We start from the raw sequence: 20,313 nt of genomic DNA on the forward strand, positions 1-20,313 counted from the left end.
TTATGTTTTTCTTGTCAAAAAGTTGTCACTTTTGGGGTTTGGGGAAATTAGTTACTGGGTGACACCTATCATGCAAGCCTGTAATAGAATAAATGTGGGCTCTTTATGTGCTGTCAGAGAAGCTATGCACTTCAGTTTGGCTTTCTAGCTAGAAGGTTGTCACTATAAGCCCATCATTTATGAAGATACATTGTACATCAACATCAAACAGATTGGAACAAGACCTGCCTAATCACAGTGCTGTAGGGTCTTTGCCATTTATTTTCCCTGGTACTGAAAAAAGAAAAAACACTTGGCGAGGATTAGAGTGTGTCATGTTCTACAGGGGCCAGCAAGGTCCTGTTCCTCAGAAGTACTTCAGACTTCAGACTTTCTGGAATCTTAAGGCTGTTATCCGCTGTGGCTACATCTTGCATTTATATCAAAGCGCATATTGAGACTTTAATCGAATTGGATCTTAAGTTCTCTAAACCGATGGAAGCTGGTTGTGCTGTACGACTTTGTACTTGGTGTGGTTGCCATACCAAAAAGCATAGAAAGGATTTGGGTACCATGATGGACTCCCATAATGGATCAGCAGGTAAGATCTTACTGCAGAACTCCCTTGGGGTTCAGACTCAATGTTGGCTGGCTGTGCACAGTGTGTGCATACCTGTAGAGCAGTTGAGGTAATACTAGTTTTGAGGTGTATGGCTGAGAATTCAAGGTCAGGCAAGTCTGCAATCACCACACAAGTCTGTGCTGTGGGTATAGAACCTCCAATAAAGGAAGAAACCTCCATGGTAGAACCAAGGACTGAATGAATGCATGGGGACAAGATTTGGAGATAAACTTTGTGAAGATTTCACAGTGACAGTAACCAACTATGTCTGGTGTTTTGCTTCTCTGATTTATAGACAGATGATTTGAATGATGAGATAAGTCATGTGGAGTCATGGTTTCTTCATGTTCAAAACGCTAGTTTTCTGTTTTAGGCATTTGGTAGAGTACCAAAAAAAATCCTGTAGCTTTGTACACGCAGAACCCAGCATAATGTATTATAATAAGCTAAGTAATGGGGAGTTGGTTTTAATAAATGTTGTTTGTTGCATATTGCGATCACTCGTGGCAGTTTGAAGTTGTTAAAGACCCTGGACACTATAATATGGTAATTGTCAAAGACCAGTCTTCTCACTTGCTGTATCTCAACATTTATATGCATAAAATAAAGTTGCAAGATAATAATGAAAGAAAAAACACCCTTGTCACACAGTTGTGTGCTCTCACTCAGATGCTTGGTTTCGAGACCTCAAATTCTAAATCTGAGGTCTTGAAATCAAATTAGTGGAAAACTACTTCTTTCTCGAAAACTACTCCACTTCAGAGGGAGCCATTTCTCACAATGTTTTATACTATCAACCTCTCCCCTTTAAACGTTACCAAGTACGGTTTTATGCTATTTTGATGAAATGCAAGGCGCCGGCCCTGAACATGTAGCACTTTCAACATATTATCACATTTTGTGTGTGTTAAAACAGTGTCAGTTCACATGATTAATAATGTTCAAATCCCTGTGGCAGTAAATGGGAGGAATCCAATGTAATGGCATCACATGGGGTCAGAATGTCACTAGTGTGTACATCATTAAATGTAAACAAACAGATGTTATATGTTGGACTGGAGACACAACATGACAAGATTGTGCTAAACGGTGGGACCAGGAAATCATTTTGTTGGCGGGAAAGTACATTGTATTGATTTACAGAAAAGAATGCAATTGTCTGATTTGACAAGATCAGGTTGGCGTGTATGTGGACACCAATTGGCTACATTCCTTAATTGAAACTTAAAAGTGCTATTCACATGACTTAACTTGGGTCCCTTGTTTAATTTTAGCATGGTTGTAAAATGCAGCAATGTCTGACAAGATTTTGCAAGAGAACTTGGACAGCAGAATTGTTTTGTCCTTTGACACGAGATACATTTTGTAAAATTTTACAACAATCATGCTACAATTTAGCAAGGGACCCTAGCTAAATTGCTCTTGTGTAAAATGGGCTTTTAGGACATCAGGGGTGCGAGTCATCCTTTACCCTGTCACTTTTACTAAAATGTCTGAAATCATGCTCTAAACTTGAGGAGGTACATTGAAATGATGATATTTCCACCTTTTGATAATCCCTTGAGTTGAAGATTTTTTTTCAAAACTATGGACATTCTACACCCAAATTGTTGAAGTTGGAAGCTTGATGAATTGATTCAAATGTTTTTGAGTGGAATATTGTCGAAGCTGTAATACTAGAAGGGAATCCTTTCTCAAAATAGTTGATACTCTCAACAGCTGCAGAGCTTTTCATCCTCGTTCTGTGTTCTCATCAAGTACGATTTTTCTGGCCATAAATTAGTACATGTATATGACAAGAGTATGACCCTATGCTGTAACCAAAAGCTTTTCCTTCCTCCTTGCTTAGTTAACATAATTGTGTTCTCTTCATAATAAAGTAGGGACAATGTTTTGCCTTTATGGTCCTTTCTCTATGCTCTTTGATAATGAGTTTATTTTGGTCAACATTCCAAGAAAGAAATCAGAGGTAATCCTGTCTGAAAGTGTGTAACTGTTAACCACTACTATTGGCTAAACAAACAAGACCACACTATAGCCAATGTCCTTTGGCACCTGTCACTAACCACAAAGCCTTGAATGTAGGTCTCAAACCACAAGGGGTGTAAATTAGTTATTCCTTGAGCTGATAATTTGTCATGATGAGAACCAACTATAGGAGATGCCATACCCACACTGTTGCTGGTTAGAATGTATAGCATGGAGGAAGGAGTGTTTGACATGTTAGTTAAGATTTTATGATGTGACATATGGGGTCTGTTTCTCAAAGCTACTTAGCAGAAAACATCTCCAAACTATTTTGCTGAACAAAAACGTGTTCTTTGTATTTTTCAGTTTGTGTAAAGTGCATCAGTTTAGGTTTGCGCTCTAGGATGAGGTTTACTTATAAATTATTATTATAGTTATTTTGAAGGGTTAAAACTAATTGTGGAAATCTCATCAAACTGGGGTTTTACGTTTTGTTAGTGACTTTGTGCTCATCTTTGAAATCACTACATACTTCGTTAATCTTGAATGAATATTAGAGGAATCTCAATTTCATTAGACCTCTACATCCTCTTCAAGAAATTGTAGAGATACCTTCAGAGATTCAAGGTACATCTTGATCAGAGATTCATGTATCTATTTATTTAGAAGTTACCACCTTAACTTGAATAACTGTCACTTGTACTTTCTGCATCTTGTCAACTTCAAATATTTAGAGAATGATTGTTTTTTGTTTTTTTTAACTAACAGTGGGAACTCAAATGATATGAATGATGTCAGTTGTCACCTTGGCAGGTCTCATTTGTGATTGGTCTAAAGGAACATGCCACAGACTTACAAAAATAAAGAGAAACCTTTTGTCCCGAGAATTCATACTACCCCAGTTCCCGGCAACACAGTAGTACCAGTCTTCCCAGTTCCAAGCACAAGCCCCTACTGTACTAGCAAGAAGTTCCAATTTCAATATACACATCGTACCCCTTTTATATACACATCGGCATGCATTGAATATGATGTCTTCATTATCATCACACACAACAGAACATGGTGTTTGACCTCGGGATCAACTTATCACAACAAAACGCTGAGAAAACTATGACACATAACTTGTAAATCTTCATACTGAGGCTGCCACCACCGCATACTGTGCGTTTTTTTACGGAACTCACCCCCATTCTCATAAAGAGGGAGAGTGGTCCACACCAACCCTCCACCGCCCCCCCCCCCCCAATGTGCACAGCCACTTGAGAACAAATCACATCAACTTAGTTGCCAAGGCAACGGCTGTGCGTCAACAACATGGAGATATTGGATCCCTGTATGGGAAACCCAAATCTCTTTCACCTCAGGGGGAATGACTTTATAAGATGTGATGTGAATGGAGGGCGGGTTTACATAAAGCTAAGTAATGTTGCCTTAGGGTACCAGACTGGTCGGGAGATTTTTGCGCATACTGTGTGTTGTGGCACCTTCTCACATATTGGCAAAGTGCAGGTGACGGGTGGGGATGATTAATGTGGTGGGAAACAGACCTGGGACTGTGGCAAAATGCACTTTCAATACAGTGGAAAACTGAAGTAATACACCAGATCATGCTAAAACAATATAATTCCTTGATGAAGGTTCAATGCAAACCAAAGCCACCATAGTCCTCTATTGAAAAGTGTTACTCTAAACCCATATTCTAAACCCATATTCTCACTAAATTATGTAAATAAAATAATGTAAATTATAAACAGAGATTTTGTATGTAGAACTTGTAACCCAAACCCCAGATATCTACAATAACTTGTTGTAATTGGGCCTGACTGGTCAAGGGCACTAAGGTGCCTCTGAGGAAATTGTAAGTTTCTGTTGGAATGTTTCAAGGGGCACCAAGGCAAAGACCAGGGGCAATTGAGGTGATTGCTTCCTTAATAGCATCAGGCGTGTACAATATTGAAATTGACTTCATTGGATGAACTTGAAGGGTGGGCCTTTGATACGTATGTAACATCTTTTGATTTTACCAAATGTCACAACAGCTCCAACAACCGCAAGAAATGTCATTACTATTTTGTGTATTTTTCAGGAACTTCATCTGGCCCAGCAACCAGCACCCCATTGAAGTTACCCCTCTCCCATAACAACAGCGCCCAGTCTCCGCAGACCTCCTTCAACAACAGCCTGAGCATTGAGCAAGGAATTGCCATCCACAGCTCCCCAGCCACGCCTGTGTCCACCCAACCGCCCTCCCGCCGGCCTTTCTGGGTTGTCGTGGCCATCGACTTTGGCACAACCTTCAGCGGTTATGCCTACAGCTTTACGCGCGACCCCGACGACATCCAGATCATGCGCAAGTGGGAAGGGGGTGACCCTGGCGTGACGAACATGAAGACACCAACGACGCTGTTGCTGACCCCTGATGGGGAGTTCCACTCGTTCGGTTTTACGGCCAGAGATTTCTATCACGATATGGACCACAACGAAGCACTGAGATGGATGTATTTTGACAAGTTCAAGTTGGCGCTGCACAATGATCCGGTAAGTAGTACTTGATTTCGTTTTAGTTTTGTAATTTTGTTGTCATGTATATTTCTCAAAATAGTTTTAGGTTGAACCTGCAACCTCTAGTTTAACGTTCCGGGGCTCTACCAAGTGAGCTTACTAGCTCTAATGCCTTTGCAGTCAAACCATTCAACATGTAACTGCTGTGTAGCCATGGATCACACCCAAGTCTAAGATACAACCTGCTAAGCAGCATCACCTTAGCTCAGTTGGTAGAGCACTAGCACGTTTATCTTGAGGTGGCAAGGTCAAGTCCTATTCCAGTCTTTTTTTTCCCATTCAAAATTATTTGAGATAAAGGAGATAAAGTGGTTTCTGCTCAGACTGATATGATAGTTCAGACAACAGAATTCCTGAGTTTAAAAAAAAAGACAGATTAAAGATGTGGTATCTTGGAACCCAATATACCTGTTTGCATTCTTCCTTTCAAATACCAACACTAATCAACATTCCTGAACGTACTCTGTATTATATAGCCTACTATCTCAAGAAATTCAAAGCACTGAGTAGTCTGAGTACATTTATCTAGGTCGACATTCTCCCAATAGGAAATAACAATGGAGCAAACATGAGTAGAAAAGCCAAAATATGGCTGGTTTTGTAAGTTTTTATCTGTTGACTGTGGTCGGTTGATTATTTACTGAAACCGTATGCTGTGTTAGGCCACTTTGAGAATCATAACCATAATAAATAATGAAATTTATAGGTTTTCATCGATAACTACATATTGTCAACCTATGTATGTCATGCTTTATCACACTTTAGTCAGTACTCTGAAACCTTTGGAAGTCAACACCGGAGTTTAACCCCCAGCTATCTTGTGTTTGTTTCACACTAGCTCGGTAAAATTTGTTCACAAATTTGTCACAAAGAGTAATCAAGACTGAATCAAATTTGAGAAAAGGAAGTGTCCAAGATTGCCTCTCACAAGCACTCAAGGAACATCTGACTCTCGTGCTATGCTATAGCCTACTTCATTACTTAACAGAATCAAATGATCAAAGTATGTAGGCCTATTGGATTCATAGTTGAAATTTCCACAAAGAAACTACACATTGTACAATGAGGTCACTGTTATTAGTCAATTGAAAAACACAAGACCACCAGGCTTGTCCAGTATAGTGATGTTACTGGCCCAATTCAAAAGTACTGGCCTTGGGCTTGTGCTACAATTTCAAGCCCTGTATCATTCCTTCATACACTGCTGCACCTTGTAGCAAAATAAAACCATCACCAGCAGGTGGCATCTGTGTGCATTGAGTGTGGCTTTAGAGTGGTACCCCTTAGTGGTAGGTTGTTACTGACTCTGTTACTGTTGCTGTTACCACAAAGTAAGGACTGGAAGCTGTGGTTTTATGTCATGGCCACAGTTTCTCATCTTGTGTGCGTAAATCCTACAAGGGTTTTAGTTGTTGTTGTTCTGGGGCCAGGGACTCTCTGGCCCAATTAACCTAGCAATCACAAGATCAAGCATTCCATACATACCAGTGATACACCTGCAGTGATATGGTAGTAGTAAAACGTCTGCTACAGCTGGAGTAGGTGTGGTTGATGGATCATCCCAACCAGTGGGGTGCATTGGGATGGTGTCTATTGATACCAGAGTGGACATTGCATCTTGCAATTGGGAAGTTCTGTGGTACAACAATCAGAGAGATGTCTAGAATTACATTTAACTACAGATGAAGATTCTTCCTCCACGATTCAACATAGTAGGGAAAAAGTTTCCACAATCAAGGAGATTGCAACCATCAGAGAGATCTAGAAATGCATTCAACATAATGGGGACAAAGTTTCTACAAAGTTACCAGCAGGGAGCTATGCAATGCTTCAAGTCTAGTGATTTCCTTGAATCACGATGGTTCCCCATGCCCTTTTGTCCCTCATTACCACCTTGAAGAATAACTAGTGTAATTAGGGAAAACATTTCCACAATCAGGGAGATTGTAATTAAACAAAAGTCATCAGATTATGGAAAGATTGGTTTATTTTCAATGAACTCTTGAAACTGCAGAATCAGTGAGGGTTTGGGACATAGTTTGTCCCATATTATTCCATATTCCACTCAAGCTTCTGTGATTTTATATATAACAAAAAAATAGTATTGGTGTCACTGTTGCTTTTTGTATATTTTTGTCTTTTATATCAAAACTCCAGCTGTGAAATTCTTAACGGTACGGTTGTTACTACGGTGTTGGTAGAGAGAGTATTATTATCCTTATTGAGTAATTGCTGGTTGAAACCATTGCAAGTTTTGAAACCAAATCTCCATGGTCCTTCCCCACTTTTCATACCATTCCACAACTAACCCCTTGACCTCTAAGCCAGGGTAAGCTGACCTTGAGGTGAAAGGTCACGGGGCCAGGGTCTTTTCTTATTCAACCAGTGACCTAGTGTAGTTGAGCTTGTTGATATGAATGGAATGCTAGAGACAGTGGAGAAGCAGGTGGTCCAAGATGGTTGGTGTCAGAATTTATTAAATTTGACCAGTGTCACACCTACCAGTGAGGGGTCTTGACAAAACTGTAGTGTGTTGAGAGAGTGGAACAAGGTCATCTATGTATATTTCTTGAGATTTTCATTTTTTCAATGGAACTTAGCATGCTGTTCACAAGTGAGAGTTAGTATCAGGGTTGTAATGTTAGCTGCACTAGGAGATGATAGCAATGAGCATGATGTATGTTCCCAGTATTTTAAAAAGTCTTTTTGTTGACAAATACAGAATACAGTGTTTGTAGTTATTGAAAATACGCCATGAAATATAAACTTAATTGAGTGTATTATTTCCTTACTATGGCTGAGCAACAGAGGGCGATATGATATGTGTGCTGTGCTCAAAATGCCGTTCAAGGAATATTTATTCATTCATAATGGACATTATTATCATGCATTGCAGCCAAAAGCTGAATTGCTCCCGATATACCGTAAGAAGCAGCAACAAGATTTTTAAAAAGACCTGAAAATCCAAAAACACAATACACAGAGTTGCAACAAACAATTAAAAATTGCCTGAAAAAAATCCAGCATGGTGGGAACATGAAATTTAAGAACAAGGAACAAGAATAATATAAAAGTTGATGGACAAATGAAGGGTGGGTTATAGGCCTACAACTTGTGCCACTAAGCAGACTACGCACAAAAACACAATAGACAAGAGAAAATACAAATTGGCAAGACTACAAATATTGGTATGCATCCAAACCCTGTCAAAAGAAATATCCCACTAAATACTTCATTTTTGAGTTTCAGTAGGTTCAACTGGCCTGAATTCCATCCCTGATCACTTCCCTGTTTACCATCAAAAGAAAAAATTCCAGCAAATCCAGCCAGTTAATTTGATCTTTTTCACAGCCTCTCCATATTTGCTAAAGTTTCAGCGGTGTTGAAAGCATTATCAAGGGAGAGCTTGTTCTAGCGCAACGTGTGTTAACCCTGAGGCAACTGGGGGCCGATTATTTATTTGAGGGTCAATCACAAAAAGCATACTTTCATTTTCTGAGTTGAGTGCATTGTCGTGTTGTGAGGTGTTCTCTACACCCCTGTTGTTTTTACTAGGGGAGTTACCTCCACGACATGTTTAGTTTCCCATGGTTTGTACCACTTCTAGTGCTTTCTGTGCAACTGGAGTCAAACTACTGGGAGGCTTAACATTTAAAGGCAGGGCAGGCCTCAAAATAACCAACAACACCCAAAGCAATTGCCATGGTGCCCTGTGCTTTTACTGTGGTGTCCTCTGCAAAGTTCCAGTGCAAATTTAGATTTTTCCTCGTACCAGTGCCCCATACCTGGGAAAAATTGCCATGCCCCTTCTAACAGACTTCACAATTCAAAATCTCTGTTGATTTAAAAACATTATGTTATTAATTTTGACTTCAAACTTTCCCAAAATTGTGTATAGGCTTTTTGGAATCTTTTGATGTGTAGGCTGCTCCGTTCTTGAACCACTGATTCCCACTCCTTTAAACAAAAACTTATCCTATTCCTAAGTATGTCCAAATTGGCAATAGATTTACTACCCCGAAAGGAATACCTCATCCAAAAAAGTTTGCAGTCTCTACATTTTTGCAAGTAGTTTGCAAACTATATTTAGAAAATGCTTATATTATCAGGTTTCATGAAGCCATCATGAGTTATTACACAATAAAGTGACAACAAGTCGGCCCAGAGAGGACACCCAAATTTGGAGGAGATTGTCCCGGGGCTAGAGTGAATTCCCTAGGTGGTACATGCATTTTCACATTTGCAGGTGGTTTATTGATATGTTGTATATTAGTTTGGTAATATCAAAAAGCATGTACCAGGCCTGACTTGTTATTTTGTTTCTGCTCTCATTTGGAGATGTTGTTTTGTATGAATATAAAAGACCATAGACTTGGCTGATTTCTTAACTCTCAAGGTAAAGGCATGTACAATCTTTTTCATGTACTCAAAAAGTTTCATCAAGCGACATACATGACCAGTAATGTGTTTCGTGCAGGCATTATCACTCAGGAAATACTTTTGAATTTGGGATGTACCAAGGCAACACAAATCAGCAAGATACATTTTGTTTGGTAAGAAAGACTTCCTTATTATTACCTTTATATTGTTTTGGTGTGGAATATTTCTGGAGAATACAATTCTAAACAGTACTTTGTAAAGTAAGAAACGGGTTAACAAGAATGTTTGTAGTATGGAACTGGGGAGGGAGTAAGTGACGATGCTGGAAAAGCCATTTGCTAAGTCGGGCAGTCCATTTATTTTGGGGGTTTGTAAAGCCAGAACGTTGGAATGAAATTAAATTTCTCTGGTAATAATGTAAAAAATCATTCTTCATCAGAAATAAAAGTAGGAGGGTGATGGAATTTGTATTTTTAACTTTTGCTGACAAAACCGCCCACACCTTATGGTGTCTTGAGTCTTGACATTTGACAAGACTTGTAATAACATATTTCATGTACAAATATACAATCAAGAAAAGTGCTATACATGAAAGGTCACTCTGTATAAACAGGTGACATCATCTAGACTACGGTCTTGACTCCATTTCTGTCTTAGTGCTGAAAGAAATTATTTTGTTGAATCAAATAACCGAGTTTCTTAACTGCCCCCTTCGGTTCAGTGATGTTCCGAGATGTATTAGTCTAAGAGAAGGAATTGTTAAACCAACGGTTCTTCTCAGGTACTCCCACCATGCATAATTTCCAATTCTACTTAAAGAAATGTTGTACTTTGGTCGTTCACTTTTTCTGTTTGACCAACTGTGTTTTTACAGAGGGTACCATTTATAAATACATGTTATTTTTTTTAAAGAGCAATTCATTGCAATTTGCTCCCGCTACTTAGTGGCATGAGTAGAATACCACCTTTAATGTATTTTTATATAGCGTGCTATCAAATAAACAGATTTATGGAGCCTGAAATTGTTGTCATTGAACCTTAGCGAGGCATTCCTTGGTTTTAACAACACTGTAGGGAAATGTTGCCTCGCTTCCCCCGTCCCTGTATTGGAGGAAACTGTCCATGATTTGTACCTGTTGTCATACGGTGGGGTTTTGTTTAAATGAGGTGACCCTTAAGGTTACAACATTTCGGTCAGACTCTTGCAGAGTATTTTTTAAAGGGATATTATTGCCTGGGGGGAAAAAAACAAATTTTTTATATCTTTATATTTTCTTATTTTAAAGGCTGCCCATGCACCAGTTTTCCTACAGGCAGTAAAAGACAGTGTTTGGTAGTCCGTAGAGGCACCGTCACCAGTTGTCGTTTAAAATGTGTTGAGAAATACTTGCCTTACAGGTGTTATACCAGATTGGTTAGGATAACAAACATCTTGTTTGATGTTTTTATTACTCTCCTCACTCACCTATTGGACTAAGCCCAAATTGTCACAGGTTTATTATATGTTTGGTCACATATAAAATGATCAATGTTTTCCACCATTTTACACTAAAAGGCCTAGAATATGTGTTTAATTCAAAGCAAAGAATTCCAGTTTTGAGTTAAGGCAGGAATGTTTGGGTTTTATACATGGAGAGTCTCATATAAATCAATAACTCTCATCTGGGCCCAGTGGTCCATCTGAATAATGGTAAATCACATCGAGCAATGAGCGTGCTTGTATTTTATGATTCAGCCAAGTCAATAAATTGATCAAGACGAGGCTTTTACTTATTGGCAAGTTCCACCGCAGACCTTGGATCAGAATGGTATCAATCGTGATAAATGTTTCCCTCCATTAGACAAGTCGATATCACTCTCATGTAATTGATTCCCGTTATTTTACACACATTGCCTGACTTACCCAGACAAATCCCTAAAAACCTAATGTCTGTTCATACATTTAAGGTGTGGCAGTTACTACAAAGTAAATGATGATTTGTAGTGTCCTCATGCTCATGCACTGCATGGACCCCTTTAATGATCATCAAATACCAGTATCCTCATTTGGTGTAATTGTAAAGACCAAAAACCCAATCCATGCTGTTTATCTGCAAAACTTTTTTATAGCATGCTTGCAAGAGGCAGGGACCCCACCCATAAACAGTCAGAGATTTTATAAGGGTGTTGAAGGACAGCTTGGTAAATTTATTTGAGTTTCAAAATTTCAGTTCCTAAAAAAGACTCTACAGTCATCACCTTGTGGGTGCAATGACCACAGTCCGAAAGTCCCAGAAGATATTTGACATAAATGGATGAGAATCAAATAGACTTCACTCCTTCTCAAACTCCATAAAAACAAATTGACACAAGACGTTCAGGGGAAGAAGAAAAAACACCCTAAAAAAGCTTTTAACATTCCAAAGGTGAGCATCCATCAACAACTGACGTTCCATTTCTAACATCTTCCCCCTTAAAAGACCCTCAACTCGTAACTCACTCCTAGGTTCAGTTTCTTAAGGCTGCTGAAATTCAAAGCATAAATTAACAGGGATCAAGTCGCAATAAGGTACTCAAGGTGCTTGAAGAAACAGAAACATTTTAAGGGCAGTTATTTTGCATTGTTTTTAAATATAATACGATTTTATGTAGCATGTTTAGCCTTTACAAGATGCTGTGGCGCATTCAGCAGCCACTGCCAGAAACACCGGGACACCTGTATGAGTGATTGTCAGCACAATTTTAGTCCCATTGAAACAAATAAACAACATGTGAAAAGAAACCAAGCTACTAACTCCTGTTCTGTACTGAGTTTATTTGGATGCACAATCGTACCGCACTGGCAGTGGAGGGTCTAGGTTGAGATGTTGTCAACCTCCTGCCAATTGTTCATCTGGTTATTTATTTTAAATCTTCGGACAGAATTCTTTGTTGGCAGGGGTCGTCCAGGGTAAGGCAAAAGCTTTAAAAAAAACTATCATCGTTGTGATGTGCTTTACTTTCATGTGTTCCATTTAATGGTAAGAAGGCTGGTCTTCTGAGACCGGGAGCATTCAGGCCAAGACCGAGACCACAGGATACCTAGATCGAGACCAGTTTTGTTGCAACAGTGGTCATTCTATACATATTATTTGTGTTTGGTTTGACTCTGCCAGGCCGGAAAGTCTCAAGGACCTCCTGGAGATCAAGAGATGGATCACCGACTGAAGGGTGGTCCTGAACACACCCTCCCCCCCCTCTCAGTCCCACCTTCTTGAAACTGTCCTACATTTCTTTGTAAGACATCGCCATGGCAATTTATGTGTTTGATTAATTATCATCTTGTGGTATGAATGTTGAGTATGGAAAAGTTGGATCATTGCCATTTTTGCCTCAAATTGGAGAAAAAGTCAAAATATCAAGTTATGGTTAACCGTTTGCTCGGGTGTTTGGGTGGCAGAAAGCCTATTTAAAAAGCAACTCGTAAATTGCATTTAATTGTGTGGGGTTATATTTATTGTGAGGTCAAAGAAGAGACATCATTAGCTTTTAGCAAAACAATTTTGCAACTAAAACAAAAATTCTAGTTTTGACTTATTGTAAATGTCATGAGAAAATTTGAATAAGATTCCTTAATAAAGTAATTAAATGCTAAAATTTATAATTCATATGGGTGCTTTTTATTGTTCTTGGCTCTGAATTGAACTTGTGTACTTTCCTCAGACTAACCAAATTTCCATTTCCGTTACATTTGTTCCTGAGTGGGTCAAGATACTATTGAAGATTCTGTTTTCTATTGAATATGTGCTATATAAGAATTAGCTATTATTAATGTTATTAATATTTTCCTTCTGTATTAGGAATCTCTAATCTTCATTTTGAAGTGCATATTTTTCTCTATTATATTTAGAAGCGCATCAAAGGAACCAAAATGGAAAGTGATGCACTTTTTCTTTTTTTCAATAAACATTTTATTAGAATCTGAATCTGGACACGGAGCTGACAGCTGCCAATGGAAAGAAGATTCCAGCCATCAAGGTGTTTGAGAACGCTCTGCGGTTCTTCAGGGAGCACGCCATGGAGGAACTGTGCGACCAATCCAATGATGGCAAGTTTGACCCCGGAGACATTCGCTGGGTGTTGACTGTACCTGCCATCTGGAAACAACCGGCCAAGCAGTTTATGAGACGAGCTGCGTACAGGGTAGGTATCCTGGTACAGTGTTTAAGTTGGTTAACATAAACCTCTACTCCTACTCATCAAAATTTACTTAGTAACATTTAAAGCTGTTGGAAATAAAAACAAGTATCTCCCTTTTTTCAGCCATCTATCAAGCTTTTCATTTTCCTCTTTTCATCTTTGCCAGGCTGGTATAGCATCTTCCTCCTGCCCAGAGCAGCTCCTCATTGCCCTTGAGCCCGAGGCGGCATCCATCTGCATCCGTAAGCTCAGGATGAGAGAATTGGTCCCAGAGAGACTCTCACAGCGCCAGAAGTGGTCGGTGGATAAGCCGGAAAAATACAACAGCCAAGTGTCTGAAAATATTCGCCATGGTAAGGAAAATTTGCAAACTTTTAGTTTATCTTTGGTGAGAAAGGGAGAAAGGAATAGTCAAGTCAGAAAAAGGATTTTTTTCTGGTGAACAAAAGTGTCATAGTTTTTAAAATGCCTCGCCCATGGATCCTTGAATTAAGTCAATAAAAACTGCTTTTGATTTTAAGGTCACCCTGAAGATATTTATGATGTTTTGCCCTACCTCACATACTCTCCCATGCCTTTCCTTCACATCTTGCAGACATTGCCCTCCCCAATCCTTGTGTAATTGGTCCCGAGTGCCCAATAACATGTCTTTACTTTTTTTCAGTATTTCTCAATTTGTCTAATGGGTTTTCCTCTCTGGATCTGACCTAAGTAACAAGGAAACCTTTCTTATCAGAAGCTCATTTTTGACAAAATTATCAATCATTCATAATCCCATGGAGGCACTGCATCAGGACACACCTTTTCCGTTATAGAGCAGATGTCTTACATTAAGACCACCAATATTGCTGTAGCTAGAGGCAGTTTGAATCATTTTAGCAGTGGGTACTGGAACCAACTGTAACGTGGAGTATGTACACACTCGAGCGAAAATACCCTCCTATACCTGGAATTTGCTGCTTCCGTAAGCGCTGATTCTTTGCTTTGTGCTTGTATTGTATGAAGCAGAGCTCTGATGGGCCCTGATGGGCTAGCCTAAAATAAAACTTGAACGTTTTTTCTGAACCTAAGTCAGATTTTAGAATATAACACAAAACTTAAGCATCACAGTGGTTGTGAACCTCAGGCAAAATGCAGCCATCCTCCAGCACAAGACAAACACTGGAAAAGAAATGGCAGAAGTCAAGTCCACTCGATGGAATTTCACAACAGTACACTTTGTACCCAACTATATTACTGCCTTTTTCAAAGTCCAAGCTTGGTCTTCTCATTTTGCCTATTACCACTCACCCTAACATCACAGTGGTGATGTACCCCCAGGCTATGTGCAGTCGCCCTCCTCTGGCACAAGATCGAGTGAAACAACTGGCATAGCAAAAGTAAAGTTCACCCAATGAGAACCAAAGTTCACTTGATGGGAACCGAAAACAATACTTTCAAAAGCTGTTTTCTAAAGCCCTGCCTGTTTTCCCCATTGTTTCAATTACTCCAAACCTGAAGTACACCAGCTGAACATTGGTTGTTTACTTCAGGCCCTGTTCTTTAAACCCTTCTCAAGTTCAAGAAAGGCAAAGCAAAACAACTTTACATAAAGATCATTTTCATTGATCATTGATGAGAATAATATCATTCTAGTTTGTTAGTTTATGGATCCATGCCTGGTTTTCACACTGCATCCTTGGCCCAATTTCATAAAGCTGTTAAGCAGAAAACATTCATTGACAAATTGGTTTGCTAAGCTAATAATATTGAATGGGGCACCAGTCACAACAATGTAAACTTTAATGTATTTTTAGCTAGTTATCTATATATGTTTATATACTTTTCTGTGTTAAGGAAGTACTTTTTATGTGCTTATAAATTTTATGTAATGGCCCCTGTTGACCATGCCCAAAGACACAGCACAGGACTAGTGTCCCAAGCTATTAATAGCTTAAAGGGAATTAAGGATAACACAACACTATTGTTGATGGGGGTTTAAGAACATTTCATTCTCATCTTGAGATTTTTATTTGTCAACTCATTGGAATTATCGTTGAAGCTGTCTTTTCCCTTTTATAAAAAAACAGATCGGACCAATTGAAACAAAAGGCTTACCATCAGGGGAGCATTTTCATCCCATATCATATTTCAGATGGGTGTGGCCCTTTTCAAACGACGATTGTTTTCATAATTGCGCGTGCTGTGCGTATAGGCGCTCTGGGCTTCAGACGAGAGGACGGTAACTGAAGCCGAATCAAAAGCCGAAGCCGTGGTTTAGAAAGGGGCCTATGTTTTCTCAGGACAATTCGTCCAGAGAGAACATTTATAAAAAGTAATCTTTTCAAGATTAGAAAGTCGGTAGTAAGTTTTTTCAATCATTACCAGTATCCTACCTTTAACATTGGAACTCCTTCTACAGCGCCACACAGAGAGCAAAGGTCATTGCCTGGTAATCCGTATCATTAGTCTTTGTCAATAACCAGCTGTTTGTTACCATTTGGGAAAGGGGGGGGGGAAGTCAAGAAAAATTAGGCCAGCCCTGGCTCACACTTGTTGATTCAAGTGGCCTGGATGAAAGGACAATCTGAAGATCTGTTTCTTCACTTAGTCATAATATTTTAACAAATACCGTAATTCGTCCCTTGAAATTTTGCTCCCAGGAGGTCAGGGTAAGTTTTGTATTTCTTAAACCGCCTTACAAAGGGCAACCCTTTCATTTCTTGGTTGGTTCAATTTATGAAAGCAAGGGATGAATTTTAAATGTGTCCAGACCTGGGCCAATTTTCATAGAGCTGCTTTGAAAGGACAAAAAGGACAACAAGATCATGCTTACAAACATTAGCAGCCATAGTGCCATTACTTATAACTAGTATCCTGCTAGTTTTTGCTTAGCAGAAACCTTTAAAGCCATTAGACCCTTTCGGTAAACAGTATTTTCCAAAGCCCACACTTTGTGTACCACAACTTCTATATCAAATAACAAACATGTGAAAATTTAGGCTCAATCGGTCATCGGAGTCAGGAGAAAACAACGGAAAAACCCACCCTTGTTTCCGCGCATTTCGCCGTGTCATGACATGTGTTTAAAATAAATCCGTAATTCTCGTTAACGAGAATTTATATTGTTTTGCTGTTTTCTCAAAAAGTAAAGCATTTCATGGAATAATATTTCAAGAGAAGTCTTTCACCATTGCCTTCTTTAAACCCTGTAAGTTATTTGTAAATCTGTGAACTTTTATTTTTTTTTCTGAACCGAAAGGGTCCAATGGCTTTAAAGCAATATTTTCTGCTTAAGCAGCTCTACTATATTGAGCACAATTGTTTATTTATTTATTCTGGTTCTGATATTGTCCCCTTTAAATAAAAAACTTGCTTGGTAGGGTAACATTTATTATTTCCAATTCCTTGTCGGGTAGCATCTTTCCCATATCGGAGTACCCTGTACAAGTTGGTCATTGTAATAAATGCAAACTATTCCTTCGGTTTTTAGAATCGTTGATTGTTTGTGAGGCATCTGAAAGCACAAAAAAATGGTGCAACATGGGTGTTTTTCTTTCATTATTCTCTTGCAACTTCTATGACTAATTAAGTCAAAAATTGTCATAGACTTGTTTATTTCATCCCATATGTTGTGTTACACCAAGTGAGAATACTGGTCTCGACATTTACCAATTATGTCCAGTGCCTTTACTAGTATTCCTAATAATATGAGGTAGTCATAAAACAAATACTTCATTGAGCTAGACCTTGCTTTAGCTGCTGGTCAGTACCCTCATCTCAGACTACATGTTCATCACTAATTGTGTAGTAAGTGTTTATTCAGCACAAGCTTCTGTGGCTTACACTGGTAAGTCATGGATCAGCCTCCCAGGGTTGGAGGAAAAGTTAGGGGTGTAAGTAGAGGTCACTTGGGGCGCACATACACCCTTCGTCTGTGTATTTGTGAATGCATGTTATACTCTGGCTTCTTGGGATTTTTTCCTGGTTTTTAGGATTTGTTGTCTTGTTTTGTCTTCAAATTGTCTTGTAGGCCTTATGGGCTAAACTGTATCTTCTCACCCCGTTCTGACCCCTATGGGTCTCAGAACTCTGCAGAACTCTGCGGCGTGCCATATTTTTTATGTTGCAAACCTTTTTAACTTGCATGATTTTAAAATTTGCACAGGATAGCTCAGGAGCAAACTTTGAACACTGCCGGATCTTTGTCCTTCATTCACAATTCTCACCACTTGTGTGAAATATGCTGTAGGAAGAGAATTTACATCTAGAAATTAAAGTGTTTAAGTTCGAAGTAGTGTTCTGCTAGATCTAAACTTCTTACTTTGATTTCTTGAGTATCTACTCAAAAGTTTACCCTGCCTCAACTTACTCTGTTTTTCCAAACCTAGGTACCCGGTACATGGTGGTTGACTGTGGAGGAGGGACGGTAGATATCACGGTTCATGAAGTGGAGGAGGAGATGGGAACACTCAAGGAGCTGCACAAGGCTGCGGGAGGAATGTACGGCTCCGTCAGCGTCGATAGAGAATTTGAAAAACTCTTGGTGGGAATCTTCACCAAAGACTTCATTGAGGAGTTTAAGGTAGACAAAGGTTTTAGGAAAACTAGGAAAATTAGACTATGGTGTAAACCTGCTCCCAGGCTAGCAACTGCTGGCTACATGGCAGTTAGCGTTGTATGGCTTCTGACTAGCACCCTTGAACAACGATATTGCCAAACAAAGAGACCACCGTCATAGAGCTAGAAAGTTCAGTTGGTAGAGCGCCGGTACGTTTCCAGAGCTTGTTGGTTCAAATCCCGCTCAAGTAAATTTGTCTTTGTTCAACCCAAAATTATTTAAAGTTTGCCCAGTTTCCCTTGTGGTTTATTATTTAAAAAGTGGGATAGAAATGAGATGCCAATTCTCTCTAATTCTGCAAAAAGTTACCTGAAATTAACCTTCCTGATTATGTAAACTTTTCCCCTTTTATCTTGAAACACTTGTAGAAAAAAATCAAATATCAACATTTTTGTATCATGATCATTATCGTTTTGTTTTCATTCTGGTTAAATTTTAAATATTTCGTTCAGCTTTTAAAATATCAAAAGGAATATTTCAAATTGCTGAAGTCTGTTCTTTTGTTGTGCTTTGCAGATTAAGCGGCCAGCTGGCTGGGTGGATCTGATGATAGCCTTTGAGTCCCGTAAGCGCAACGCAAACCCCTACAAACACAACCCTCTCAATGTGTCTTTGCCATTCTCCTTCATTGACTACTACAAGAAGTACACTAGGGAAAAAGCGTCTGCTGAAGATGCCATTTGGAAGTACAACAGCAGGGACGTCACATGGTCTGCTCAAGGTATCAAGCACAGTTTAGAATTAATAGTCCTTCAGGATTAAATATGTCTTTGAAGTAAAGTAAAAGTAAAGTCTGTCCCGAGCCTAAATCGCTCATTAGACAGGTGTATACATTCAGAGCCCCCCAGCTCAGGACCTTGTGACCCTTGCCCCCCCCCCCCAAAAAAAACAAAATTTTTTCTTGAGGGGCCTTTTCTTAAAGCCATTACTCATTTTACATATAAGGCCCATTATATTTTCTCCACCTTTGTCTCTTGAGTTCCAGGTATGTTGCGTTTAAGTCCAGAAGGTATGCAGCAGCTATTTAGACCAGCAGTGGCAAATATCATCTCTCTGGTTGAAGGATTACTCAATGAACCACAACTACAGGTAATCATCGTGTCAGTGGAAAAAGCTTGAACGATGAGTTTAAAATAAAAAAACATACACATCGCAACAATGTTGTATTTTTTTTTAAACTACAAAATGCACAATGTCGATGAAGCCTTGTTTAAAGACCTTCAAGAAGTTGAGTAGAGTCACAAATTATTTTGTATTTGGCTCCACTTTACACTAACTTTCCTTTTAACAAGGCTGAATGATTTCTAGAGTAGTTTCATTTTCAAGCTGCTACTGTATGAGTAGTTTCAAAAATTATGTTCAAATCCCCCGTTATATTTTACTTAGTGTACTCAGAGTGAATCTTTTTCTCTCACAGGGGGTGTCTTACCTATTTTTAGCCGGGGGTTTTGCTCAATCCTCACTGCTGCAGAACAGAATGAGGAAGAAGTTTGCAAGTCGTTTAAGAGTGATCATCCCCCGGGATGTTGGGCTGACCATTCTCAAAGGTGCCGTCATGTTCGGGCTGGACCCCACCGCAGTGCGTGTCCGCCGCTCACGTCTGACGTATGGCGTCGGGGTGCTGAACAAATTTGACTCCACAAAACACCCCAAGGAGAAGCACGTCGTGAAGGACAGCGCGGAGTGGTGTAGAGACATTTTTGATACCTTCGTACAGGCCGATCAATCCATCGCGGTCGGGGATAAAGCCACGAGGAGCTACACCCCAGCAAAGCTAGACCAAACGGCTATCATCATCAATATTTACTGCACGGAGAAGGAGAACGTACAATTCATCACAGACGAAGGGGTCCAGAAATGCGGCACGATGCACATTGACGTGTCTGATTCACAGAGCGTTGTGACTGCTGGGGGGAAACGGAGGGAGCTCCAACTGACCATGCAGTTTGGCGACACAGAAATCAAAGTAAGCGCCCTCGATGTTCCGACGGGAAGATGTGTCAAGGCAAATTTTGATTTCCTTAGCAAGTAACGCAGCTAC

General features: G+C 39.5%; 1 protein-coding gene across 2 annotated transcripts in view; it reads left to right on the plus strand.

Moving 5' to 3' along the window:
• The window catches only part of LOC139940346 (uncharacterized), a 40,859-nt gene extending 20,548 nt beyond the window's left edge, over positions 1-20,311 (plus strand). Inside the window, exons 4-10 of one of the 2 annotated variants that reach the window (XM_071936559.1) lie at positions 4,659-5,110; positions 13,451-13,675; positions 13,839-14,025; positions 18,043-18,236; positions 18,789-18,993; positions 19,252-19,361; positions 19,690-20,311. In XM_071936559.1, the coding sequence (XP_071792660.1) occupies positions 4,659-5,110; positions 13,451-13,675; positions 13,839-14,025; positions 18,043-18,236; positions 18,789-18,993; positions 19,252-19,361; positions 19,690-20,304 (1,988 nt within the window). In that variant the 3' untranslated portion in view covers positions 20,305-20,311. The remainder of the gene's footprint in view (positions 1-4,658; positions 5,111-13,450; positions 13,676-13,838; positions 14,026-18,042; positions 18,237-18,788; positions 18,994-19,251; positions 19,362-19,689) is intronic. The other variant, XM_071936560.1, reaches the window with a different exon arrangement.
• Positions 20,312-20,313: the final 2 nt, after the last annotated feature.

This window comes from Asterias amurensis, chromosome 8, assembly GCF_032118995.1.
Source record: "Asterias amurensis chromosome 8, ASM3211899v1".
Lineage (NCBI taxonomy): Eukaryota > Metazoa > Echinodermata > Asteroidea > Forcipulatida > Asteriidae > Asterias > Asterias amurensis.